The 12562-nt window shown below is 45.3% G+C and overlaps 1 protein-coding gene across 4 annotated transcripts in view; it reads left to right on the top strand.

Moving 5' to 3' along the window:
- LOC136620929 (cytochrome P450 2K6-like) overlaps window positions 1-12562 on the top strand; it is a 218197-nt gene that overhangs the window by 143480 nt on the left and 62155 nt on the right. Inside the window, exon 1 of one of the 4 annotated variants that reach the window (XM_066596015.1) lies at window positions 5959-6199. The exons of 2 other annotated variants lie outside the window; for them this stretch is intronic. In XM_066596015.1, the coding sequence (XP_066452112.1) occupies window positions 6157-6199 (43 nt within the window). In that variant the 5' untranslated portion in view covers window positions 5959-6156. Of the gene's footprint in view, window positions 1-5958; window positions 6200-9881; window positions 9902-12562 lie in introns of those variants that run through there. One more of the 4 variants, XM_066596042.1, reaches the window with a different exon arrangement.

Here is a 12562-nt window from a genome sequence, read left to right as displayed (position 1 = left end):
TCCGTGACTAGAAAAATGCTTTGCCACAGGCAATTTTGTCTTTCTCCCTTTAATCGTGTGGCCATTCATGTGAATGGCCATGTCTTCCAGCATAACACGCCCAAAAGATAGCTCAGGTCCTATATTTTTGTGTGCTGGAAATTCCACCAACAGATACATTATAGTAACGAGAATGAAACCATTGGTAACAATTAGAGTTGGCTGAACATACTCTGTCGAGCTTGATGCTCGTTCGAGTATTAGTATATTCGATGGTGCTCGTTACTCGAACGAGCATCAAGTCGTGTTCAACCCCGCCCCAGAGAGAGAGAGAGTGAGAGAGAGAAAAAAAAAGTTCGGGACCCGGCATCCCACATAAAAAAATGCTCGAGTCTCCCGTTGCAGTCAATGGGGCTCGTTACTCGAGTAGAGCTCTTGAATTTTAGGAAAAGCTCGACTCAAATAACGCGGACCCGAGCATTTGGGTGCTCTCTCATCTCTAGTAACAATGGGTTCTATACTCTGTGTATTTTGTTTTCAGAATTTCCAGAAAGAAGCATATACCAAAGTTACCAATTATATTGTCAAATTGATTGCTAAGCCAAATTTACATATCTGAAAAAACATAAAGTATTCAGCTTTATTTGATATTTAGGCTATTAACAAGTCATATATACACAAATCTGGTGCACAAAAGAGAAAAATATAGCAATCAAGGGCAGGACCACCATGTGTGGAGCATGTCACCAGGGGACGAACAACCTCAGAAACAGCTCTTTGAATAACTGGGGACCGCATGTGCAATTCGGGTGGGGACTAGATACCAATGCAGAGGAAGTTTGTATGAAGTTTCCAGCATTAATATGTTACGGGCCCCACTGTTGGTGGATCTCCATATCTGAGGCCACTCCTCCTTGCTCAGAACCTCCCCTAAATCCTGCTCCCATTTAGTTACATAAGGTAATTGTATGCGGAATTTGGTGTGAACAAGGTTTGAGTAAATTTAGGAGATGAGGCCTTTTGCCTGTGGGTATTTAAGGCTGTAGGATTCAAGGGGGTGAGGGAGTATGGAGGTTTTGTGTTCTTCAGTAGGGAAGTTGACCAATTTTTTAATTGTAAGTAGCGGAATATTTCTGCGGATGGTAAGTCCTTATTCTTCTGTAGGATGGGGAACGCCGTCACACCCTCTTTTGAAAGTGAATGGTGTAGTTTGGTAATACCTCTATTTGTCCAATTTTGAAAAGCTAAAGGGGAGTCTTGGCCTGGTGGAAATAAGGGGTTACGTAGGAGTGGCAGGAGAGGTAGGTGAGGAGAAATCAGGTTCCCTGAATTTTTAACGGAGTCTCAAACTTTAAGGGAATGTTTTATGATGGGATTAGATATACTGGGTCTGTAAGTCGGGGGGATCCACAATAGTGAATCTAGTGTGAGGGGATGGATTTCCATGGCCTCTATGGAGAGCCAAAGAGGGGCATATATAGTGGAATGTAGGGAGGCTAACTGGGCTACCTGGGCTGCCTGGTAGCATTTTTTTATATGAGAAGTTCCCAAACCTCCTTGTTGCCTATGCCTATACAGAGTGGAACGTGATACTCTCAGGATTCAGTTATTCCAGATGAAGCGGAGGGTCATCTGTTGAAGTGTTTTCAAGAAATGCCCAAGAACCTGTACCTGTGCATGACGGCATAGTGAGGTTAAAGGCTTTTGATTTTGTTTCATTAATTTTCAAGCCAGAGATCCACCCGAACCTGGACAGCTCCACCAAGAGATTCAGGATCGTAGTGTGGGGGGATGATATTATGGCAAGTATGTCGCATTGCAGGGATGCCCCTAGTTTGGCAGATATGTGTGAGGTGTGTTATCCTACGAATGCTATCTGGGGCTTGGCGGCCTGGAATAAAGCCTACTTGGTCCTTTCCGATTATGGATGGTAAGACTGTATTAAGTCTTGAGGCTAGGATCTTTGTGAGAAGTTTTATTTCAATATTGATTAAGGAGATAGACCGGTAGTTTTGTTTGTCTAGCGGATCTCTATCGGACTTGGGGATCATAGATATAGCTGCCCATAGTGATGTTTGTCCTACTTGTTGACCATCTCATATTGTATTAAAATAATTTGCTAGATGGGTATGAAGAAACGGATAGAATTTTTTTGTAGTAAGTGGCTGCGAAGCCGCCCGGCCCCGTTTTTTCACTTTCAGTGTTTTTATGGCGTCTTTAACCTCTTCTGGAGTGATTTTTGCAGCCAAATGTTCCAAAAATGTCTTTGGGAGAGTAGGGAATGTAGTTTCTCTTAGGTATGTGTGTATTTGTTCTAATGGCATGCTTTGTGGTTGGGAGTATAGTTTAGATAAGAACTGTCTAAATTCAGTTATTATAGTCAATGGGTTTGCCGTGACTGCACCATGCTTTGTACGAAGCCGTACAAAAGGGCTTACTATAGGGTTTGTGCTTGGTCTTCGAGCTAGCGGAGTTGTCAGTTTGGTGTTTAGAATATAGTATCGCTGTCGGGACCAACATATTTTTCTTTCAACTATGTTTGTGATACATAAATCTAGTTCTGTCCTAGCTTGCATAAGCACTCTAATATTATCTCGTGATGGGTGTTTTTTAGCGACTTCTTCCAATTGTAGCACTTTCTTCTCTAAGTCCAATTGTCTTTGTAAACATTCTCGCTTTACCCGTGACGATATCTGGATCATTATGCCCCGAAGTACCACTTTGTGGGCTTCCCATAGAGAGATAGGAGATGCAGCGGAAGGGCTGTTGAGGTTGAAATATTCCTCGAGTTGAGGCGTTATTGAGGTCACTATGTCGGGGTGTGCTAGTAATGAGTCGTTAATAGTCCAAGAAGTGTTAATGGGCTTTGACATTAAAGAATCACAGGTGATGGATACTGGACATTGTCAGACCAGGGAACCGAGAGAATCTTAGAGTGTGATATTTGTGGTAGAAATGAAGCTGGTACTAGTATGTGATCAATTTTTGTGTATAGAGAATGTGGGGCAGAGTAATGTGTAAAATCTTTGACAGTGGGATTAGCTTCCCCGCCAGGAATCTACGAGGTGATATTGTAAAAGGAGCTTTTTAAAGTTATATGAAATGGAGTGTTGTGGGTTAATATGAGGTGTCGGGAGAATTACCGCGTTTCTGTCCAGGTTCGGGTCTAATATACAGTTGGAATCTCCGCATAAAATAACTGTACCACTTTTGTTGACTTCTACTGTTTCTAGTAGCTTTGTGAAAAAAAATTGATTTGTCTGGAATTTGGGTCATAATATGCTAAGATGGTAATCGGGACGTCCTGAATAACTCCTGTCAGGGTTAAGAAGCGGCCCTCGGGGTCCGATATAGTGGAAGTGTGAGTAAAAGGGATAGAGCGACCAAAACAGATCGTCACTCCCCTTGTTTTAGACGGTCCTGTTGCCGAAAAGAAGATAGGGTAATGAGGAGAAAGATAACGCGGGAAGGAATGGTCCGAGAAGTGGGTCTCTTGTTGGCATATAATATCAGCATGAATGCTTTTATAATAACGGAAGGCTTTAGATCGTTTGTTGGGGGAATTGAAACCCTACACATTGTGCGAGATTATTTTGGGGGGTTATGGTAATTAGAGAGCACTCTGATATCTATACCCCGAGAGAGGGAGGGAGGGGGATGAGGGAGGTGGAGGGTAAGGGGGGAAGGAGAGAAAGGCCAACATAGTGAAATAACATTGTGCGTATGACAAATAACTTGTACGCGAGGAGCTGCTTTTGTAAACATAGCAGCGACTACTATCAGAAACGGCACACTGTGTAGGTGCCAGAGAAGAACTGAAAATTACAATGCAATAAAGATAATTGGGGTAAGGAGACCCCCTTGTGGGGGAGGGGGGCATGGGAAGGGGGGAGGAGGAAGACCAATGGGAGAGGGCAAATAAGGGAGGGAAAGAGAAAAATATATATATATATATATATATATATATATATATATATTTAAAGGAGAAAGAGGATAAGAGGAAAAAAGAGAGGAAAAAAATATATTTAAAGGGAAAGAGGATAAGAGGGGAAAAAGAGAAAGAGAAGAAAAAAAAAGGGTGGGGAGTGGAGTTTCCAGTTATCTACTACATTTCATTACATGTATTAGTCAAGTGGTCAATGGAGGCAAACATCCAAATCTCTTCGACCCCTAGGTGGTGGGCTTGCCAGTAAAACTGGAGAACATAAGTCTTTCTCTATGATTCAGAAAACAAGGGGAGCGGCTGTACAAGTAATGTAAAGTCTTGTGGGACTGTGGTTTAAATTTTGTGGAAATTCATCGTGTTCTAGGTATTAACCTCAGCTCTAGTTGGGGGAGAAATGATATTTACCAGGCCTAATACAGCAACAAGTGGGGTTGGCGGAAAGACCCCGTCCGTGGAAGATGTCCTGGTCCTGCCGATAATCCTTGTTCAGATGGAAAGGTTAAGCCCGTCTCCATTTTCCTTTCCCTTACTTTTCCTTTTCCTCCCCCTCCCCCTCCTTCATAACCGCGTAGCCTCCTGCTCAAAGGCAGGTCTGTGTTAAGGTTAATGGCTCTTTATCGTTCTCGTCAGATCTCCTGGGTGATCTAGGGGGTTGAGAGTTAGTTGGGGACTCTTGGACCAGTTGTTGAAATCGCAAATCTTCGAAGCAGCGCCTCGCTCCTTCTGTGGATAAGATAGTGTGGGATCTATCCTGGAAGGTGAAGGTTAAACGGAATGGGAACCCCCACCTGTATTGTATTCTTTTCTGTTGAAGAATCTCCAAGTAGGGTTTTAGGGCTCTTCTTTTTGCTAGTGTTGAGGGAGCTAGGCCCGGAAAATTTGGTATTTGTGTCCCTGGAAGGTTAGTTTTGGTGTGGAATGCGCTGCTCGGAGAAGTTGTTCTTTAGTGCGGTGGTAATGCATTTTAAGAACTATATTCCTTGGGAGGCCTCCTGGTTTGCGGGCTCACAATGCCCTACGGACCCGGTCCATTTCCAGCCTTTCTATAGGTATATTGGGGCAAAGTTCTTGAAACAGAGCAGTTGTGGTAGATTGGAGGTCTTGGATGGATTCCGGGAGGCCGCGGATCCGCAGATTGTTCCTACGGGCTCTATTTTCGGCATCTTCTAATTTGTTGTGGAGGGTTAAGATTTCCTCGTGGAGCTGCTCTATCTCTTTTTCATGGGACTCGAGGACCATCGTTGCATTGTCCATCCGGTTCTCCAGTGCTGCTGTACGGTAGCCGAGGTCTCGGATCTCTTTAGTGAGTTTGGACGTAATGTCATCAGAGGTTCTCTTTAGCATAAGTTGTATTTGGGGCAAAAGAGAATCGGATATTGAGGCTGTGATAGCTTCTTAGTTGGTTGGGCCCGTAGGTGTTGAGGTCTGGACGGTTGGAGTACCTTCCGTCGAAGAACGGGAGGACTCGTCAGAAGCGGCCGATGGCAACATCAATCTTGAAGATCGTTTGGACGTTGTCTGAGATTGATCGCACTTCCCTTGCTTTGCCTGGATGGTGTGCATGGTTTCGGAGGATTGTTAAAGATATCAGTAGATTTGTGAGAAGGGGGAGGGGAGAGACTTAGGGGTCTCCTTAGGCTGAGTTCCTCTACTTAGCACCCAGCTTCAGTGCGGCTACATTGGGGCCATATGGTCACCCGTGCGGCCAAGTGTCGCCTGAAGCAGTTTTAGAGGTATCTGAACTGAGGTTACTGGTGTTCTCCAATGTGAGCCTGCACCTTGTTATAAAATAAGCAGTTTGTCCAGCCTATTCCTCCTCTTGTTTTCATCTGTATGATTTTCTCTCTTTTATTCACTGTTTTCTTTTTATCCTCTCTCTCCTAGCTGCTGACTCCTCTGTAAATGCTGTGATTGTGTCTGCTCTCAGGGTCCTGAGTGTGATAGACCCAGTGCTTCTCAGCACACTTCTGTGAGAAAGGGGAGTGTCGGAGCTTGTCTTAACAAGCCTGCTTTGCAGATCTTAATGGCAGTGCACTTCATGTGTTTCCCTTGCTCTCCCTTACAGCAGTCAACTCTGGTCTCCCTCCTGTCAGCCTCCCTGCTGTGTGAAGCTCACTTGTCTTGAGTGAGTTTGCCGGCAGCAGCACTTCTCTGTAGTGACCGCCATCAGTGCTCCCGGGGTTTCAGTGCAGAGCAGGGGATCACGGACACCACCTCTAGCCTCCTTACCTATGCCTGATGTCAGTGCCCGGACAGGAGGCTGTTTCTCCCACGGTAAGCTGACTCTCTTATTCGCGGCCCCAGGGCTCGCTACTCAGCTTGTTTTAAGCTTTTTTTCTTTGCAGTCTCCTCAGCCTCCCCCAAAATCTAACCCCCTGGCTTCCTGCTACGCTGGTCCCACAGAGCCGTGGGTGTTCTGAGCGTCCGGGGAAGGCTGTAAGACCCTCTCCCTGTAGCTTAGCAAACTCCGGAGATCTTCTACCTTATCCTCCGTAGTAATCAGAGCCTGGGACACCTCTAAATATCAAACTCCAGAGAGTCCCGTTGAGGTGCTAGTTCCCTGCACAACCGATCTTGTTCAATTTTGGTTAAATGAGGTTCCTGAAATAAAAATAAATGAAGATGTCAGGCCTGATCGTGATGACGAAAATTATCTAATTGACACTGCGTCAACTTGTACTGCAATATCTACTATTGTTTCGACATAAAATATGATGATCCAGGAAAATGGCCAACAGCAATACTTAATGATTTGAGGCAAAAATATTGTTAAATCATACATTGGAGTTGGGTTTAACACTATTCAAAAGCTCTATAATAACACGTTTTGAGGTACCTTCTAAAGATTAAGGTTATAAACTTTCCTGATTTCTCTACCACTTTCCACCCCCCACTTCCTTATTTTCCCTTCCCATAAAGATGTAATATGCAATGTCTAAAATCGATGATGAAAATCATTGTATTTCATTCTTAAACATGCCGTATATTTGGGAAATGCCAATAAAAATTCAATGTTAAAAAAAATAAATAAATAAAAAGCTCTTTAATACATTCCTAACTGATCATTCTGAGAAAATTTTTTTTGAAAAACCTTGCTAAATTCAAAAACAAAAGATACAAGAACAAGTAAGATATTTCATCAGTAGCAGTATATTAAAAAAAAAAAACATACTCACCTTTCTTCAGCTGCCGAGGCTCAGCCGTGTCCAGCTGGCTCTTCTCCTGCACTGCTCTGAGGAGTATTTAAAATCCCCGCCTGCTGAATGAGGTCCCTCTGATTGGCTTAGCACCGTGACCAATCAGAGGCAGCTCTCAGCTATTGAATGGCAGCTGAGAGCTGCCTCTGATTGGTCCCTGCACTCAGCCAATCAGCATTCATCCATTCATGAATTCCCTAAAAAAAAAAACTATTACAGGATGCTGGCAGCAGGACCCCCTACCACAGCTGTCATCTGTGACAGCTGTGGTAGGGAATTCTTTATTCCATACAGGGATGAAGAATTCCTTTGCTGCATCTGTCACTGATGTGGCAAGTGCAGCAGGGAATTTTTTTTCCTTGCGGGGATGAAGGAAACATCTGTCACATGCAGCAGATGTGTTCTTCATCCCCGCAGGAACAGGGCAGCAGCGGACAGGTAAGTGTTTTGTTTGTTTTTACACTAAAATTTTGGTTTTTCAGGGAAGAGCTTATATGTAAAGCTCTTCCCTGAAAAACAATTCAGGGGTGCCGGTAGACCATTGCCTTTAATGGAGCTGCCGGCAGTAGCCACGGACCGGCATTCACGTGTGTACTTGCATGGACATGGGTGCGCACTTATGTACGCTCCTATGTACGTACAAAAACACACTCGTGTGAAGCCAGCCTAAGCAAGTATGAGCTGTTACTCAAAAAATATTTCAGGTTTTTACCTGCACTCTTGGTAAACAAATCTTTTAAGGGTTGACCTATACTATTGGTAAGCAAATCTTTCAGGGTTTCACCTGCACTCTTGGTAAACAAATCTTTCAAGGGTTCGCCTATACTCTTGGTAAACAAACCTTTCAGGGGTTCACCTGCACTCTGGGTAAAAAAAAAATCTTTTGTTTTCAAATGGGTTGCTGTATTGTGGAGATGTGTAGAAGTACTGGCATCTGAGTCCCCTTTATGCCCACATTTGTGGCTCATTAAATTAGGACGGAGGTGGCATGGGATTGGAATTATGATCATACGTTAATTTATCAGCAATTCTCATCAGCATTGTGTGCTATCACCAACAATTTCAAAGAGGGTCGCTGTCAGGCCCTGCCAACCCTCTGCAGTGTGTGTCTCCTGTTCCTCCTCATCCAATACGCACTTATAAATAGACATGAGGGTGGTGTGGCTATCAAGCAACCGTGTGGCATGAGGACAGTTGAACGCTGCGCTGGGAAAATTTTCAGTATGTTGTGGCCTACTGAGTAGGCGAAAGGGTGCTCCTTACCCTGCTTGGGATGGGGACAGCTGGACGCGGTGCTGGGAAAAATTTCAGTATGCTGTGGACTACTGAGTAGGTGAAGGGGGGCGCCTTACCCCGTCTGGGATGGGGACAGCGGGACACTGTGCTGGGAAAAATGTCAGTACTCTGTGGACGCAGGCTCGTGCCTGCGTCCTTGGGGGGATAGGACAGCAATACCAGCATGTAACACAGAAGAAGAGGCAGTGGTGTCACCCGCCGTCGGTGATTTGCCTTCATTCCACCTAGTGTGGTGCTTAGCTAAGATGTGCCAGCGCGTGTGCCTTGCTGATTATGGTCTGGCCCAACTAAATTGTTTGGGGGTGACCACAAGGCTCTTGCCCACAATTTGGCTTAAAAGTGCAACCTGGGAGCCTTAGATGAATCCATGTGTGCTGCCCCTGCTGTTCCCTATCCATTTTTGTGGTGTTTTCATTACTTTCTGATGTTTTTTTTTAAGTGAATGACACACCCATCCCTATGCAGAGCATGGGTCACTTTGAAAAATACTTGAGTCTCCCATTGACTTTAATGGGATTCGTTACTCAAAACAAGCTGTCGAGCCTTACAAAAAAGTTTGGCTGGAGTAACGAGCACTCGAGCATTTTGGTGCTCGCTTATCTCTATATAAAAAACAAATCCTGTATTATAGTTTGCACTGAGTTCACCTCACCCTCTAGGGAGTGATTGGCAGTATTCTTGGTACTAATATCAATCATTCACTAGGGAAAATGAAGACATCTAGCTCATGAATGGACTAGACACTAAACACACTTATTGGCTACTATTCGTTGGCTATAGAAAATAGAAGTTATTTGACCTGCAACTTCATTTCACTCCTCTTGACTTTTCACCCTCGTTATCTCTCTGACTTGAAAAAAACGTCCACGTCGCATATCATTTATGCAATAATTAATTATTAACTAGTTTAGAAATTATAAATTCACTGTACATTTTCAATTTCTCTACATTTTGGGTTTTCTGGAGAAAATTTTAGAAAAATTTTTTTAACAGCCATTTTACTTAGAAGGCTTATCCATCACAAACATTTATAGCATATTGTCAGTGTGTGCCAGTGGTCTCCAATTTGTTGCATTTCAGCTATGGGCAAACTACAAATTTCAGCATTTCCTAGAATCTAAAGGTTAGAGACCACTGCTATGTGCCATGAGTGTGTGATTGGTTGGAAGGGGTAAAATAAATGGGCTCTGGAACTTTTCTTATCAATACCACCATGTATATGATATTGAAATTCTTTTACGGGGGTGGTCCACTTATGTCAGAAGGGTCCTGATAATAAGCAGTTTGCAGAAAATTTCCTTAGAGCGCTACTACAAGGGGAAAAAATGCATTATACATTTCCCACTGAAACCAATATTGGATCCTCCAGGGGGAGAGATACTCTTTGTAGCCATGGGAGTGCCTGAGCTCTCTGCTGCCTGAGGTGAACAGCAAACTGGCGAACTACCCCACCCCACAGCTGGATTGGAGAGGGGCTGAGGAGGTGAGCACTGTTTTATTTCCTTTTTTAGTTTAGGACATTCACTGCTGTTTTTTAATAACTAGTGGACAGCCCCTTTAAGGCTATATAAACAAGGCGGATTTGGTGCAAAACGGAATCACAATCTGCACCAAAATCCACATGTATCACACTCATTTCACCTCCTCATTTAAAGTGTTTCTATCTGCACTGAGAATCTGCATCAAAAATTGATACACCAAGGACTTAAACCTTTGCAATCCAATTTTGGATTTAGCGTTTCCTAGGGGGCTTTCTCGTTCTGCCTTTATACAATGGCGCCATCTGCTGGCTAGAGCCAGTACTCCCGTATGGGACATGCTAGAGAGGCCCCCCGACAACATAGTGGCCAGTAATATACAGTAAGAATACCCTGCCGGATGTCTTCTGACATTGGAGGTGTACAACCTTCAATCAGAATGTCTTCAGACGTCACAGAGTGGATTGGAAATGGTTAAAATCCACACTGCATGTTTTTTCAGCAATATTTGAACAGGAATTCACAAGATTCCATGCACTTTGCTGCTGCAGATTTCCTGCTGCAGAGCGGAGACCTACCAGAGGTGTCTGAAACACTGAAGAGGGTTGGTGATGACATTTCAGGTGGCATAAGGCAGGGAAGGGTTTAATAGGAAGAACACTGGAGGACTACAGCAGATGAAGGGTTAAGGGGCACACCTATGGTGATGATGTAAAACAGTGGTAGGTAATCTTAGCTTGACCTGGGGTGTGTGTCCCAATTACCTCCAACCCCCAGCTGGTCCCCTATATAGGAGGGGAAAAACTGCAGCTACCAGCATGTCCAGGACAGTTTCTGTTAACAGAGGAAGTCACAGGGGAAGAATATAAGAGTTGGGACTACAAGTCCATGTACATCAATGCTGTCGCTGTGTAATATTAGAAGACATTACAGGGAGGAGATGCAAAAGAATTATAACTCTCAGCATTTCCAGGCTATTATAATGGAAAGTTAGAATGTACGGGAGGAGAGAACTACAGATCCCAGTGTTTCCTTGCCTATTAAGGGCTCCTACCCACTAGTGTTTTTTTTCACTGCGAAATTCGCAGATTTTTTTTTCTACAGGGGGTCTATGGGACTTGTAATGTTCAAATCGTGATCGCGCAAAATTGCGATTTACCGTGAAATCGCGATTTTGCGCAATCGCGATTTTAGCTTTACAACTCCCATAGCCCAAAGACCCCTGCAGAAAAAAAAAAAAAACGCCGCGAATTTCGCAGTAAAAAACGCTAGTGGGTAGGAGCCCTAAAGCTCACCTAAATTTCCATCATCTCAAGACCATCACCCTCTACTATAGAGCTTCGCCCCTCATGACATCATCCCAGGGCCTTCAGGAATAGCATATAGCCTAGCCTCCACCGCTGAGCTAAACCGCTTGTGCCATCATTGCAGGTACTTAAAGGGGTTGTCCGGCCATAAACAATTCATGTCATTACTTCTGTTTGCCCAATACAATGCCCTGTGTTGCTCCTCTGGTCATCCTAGGATACGACAAGTCTTCTCCTCTTCTTGTCGGGCCGACTCCAAGTCTTGTCGGCACAGGGACGCGCTTCTTCTGCTATGCGCATGCGCAGCAAAACTTCTTTTGCTGGGATCGCGAGCTGCTTCAGTCCGCCTGTAGGGGACGCCGGATCACCAGCTGAAAGGTAAGTTGAGAGGAGGAGGGGGAGTGACGGGCTTTCACTGGTGGGGTGGGGGTGTGGGGTGCCCAGCACTTAGCTGTCACTGGGGAGAGGGTGCGTGTGGGGGTGCTGAGCTGTCACTGGGGGGTGTGGGTGCCAAGCGCTGAGCTGTCAATGGGGGAGGGATGCCGGGGTGCCGAGCGCTAAGCTGGCACTGGGGGAGGTGGGGGTGGATGTCGAGTGCTGAGCTGTCACTGGGGGATGGGGGGTGCGGGTGTATGCACATGTCAGTGGTGAGGGGGGCAGGCTGTCACTGGTCTTGGTGAGGGGGGGGGGTTGTGGGTGCTGTCACTGGGGTCCTGGGTTGGGAGAGGCGGGGCGTGCTGTCGCTGGTACTGCGGGTGGCGGAGAGAGGGGTTCTGTCACATAGACTTGTCTCTGGGGGTTCTGTCACATAGACTTCTTGCAGGGGAGGGGGTGCTGTCACATAGACTTGTCGCTGTTGGGTGCTGTCACATAGACTTCTTGCGGGGGTGGGGGTGCTGTCACAGAGACTTGTCGCTGTTGGGTGTGCTGTCACATAGACTTTTTGCGGGGGTGGGGGTGCTGTCACAAAGACTTGTCACTGTTGGGTGTGCTGTCACATAGACTTCTTGCGGGGGTGCTGTCACATAGACTTGTCGCTGTTGGGTGTGCTGTCACATAGACTTCTTGCGGGGGTGCTGTCACATAGACTTGTTGCTGTTGGGTGCTGTCACATAGACTTGTTGCTGTTGGGTGCTGTCACATAGACTTGTCGCTGTTGGGTGCTGTCACATGGACTCCTTGCGTAGGTGGGGGTGCTGTCACATAGACTTGTTGCTGTTGGGTGTGCTGTCACATAGATTTGTTGCTGTTGGGTGTGCTGTCACATAGACTTATTGCGGGGGTGGGGGCGCTGTCACATAGACTTGTTGCTGTTGGGTGCTGTCATATACACTTCTTGCGGGGGTGCTGTCACATAGG

This window comes from Eleutherodactylus coqui, chromosome 1 (assembly GCF_035609145.1).
Source record: "Eleutherodactylus coqui strain aEleCoq1 chromosome 1, aEleCoq1.hap1, whole genome shotgun sequence".
In the NCBI taxonomy this organism is placed as follows: domain Eukaryota; kingdom Metazoa; phylum Chordata; class Amphibia; order Anura; family Eleutherodactylidae; genus Eleutherodactylus; species Eleutherodactylus coqui.
This window is presented reverse-complemented; position numbering and strand designations above follow the sequence as displayed.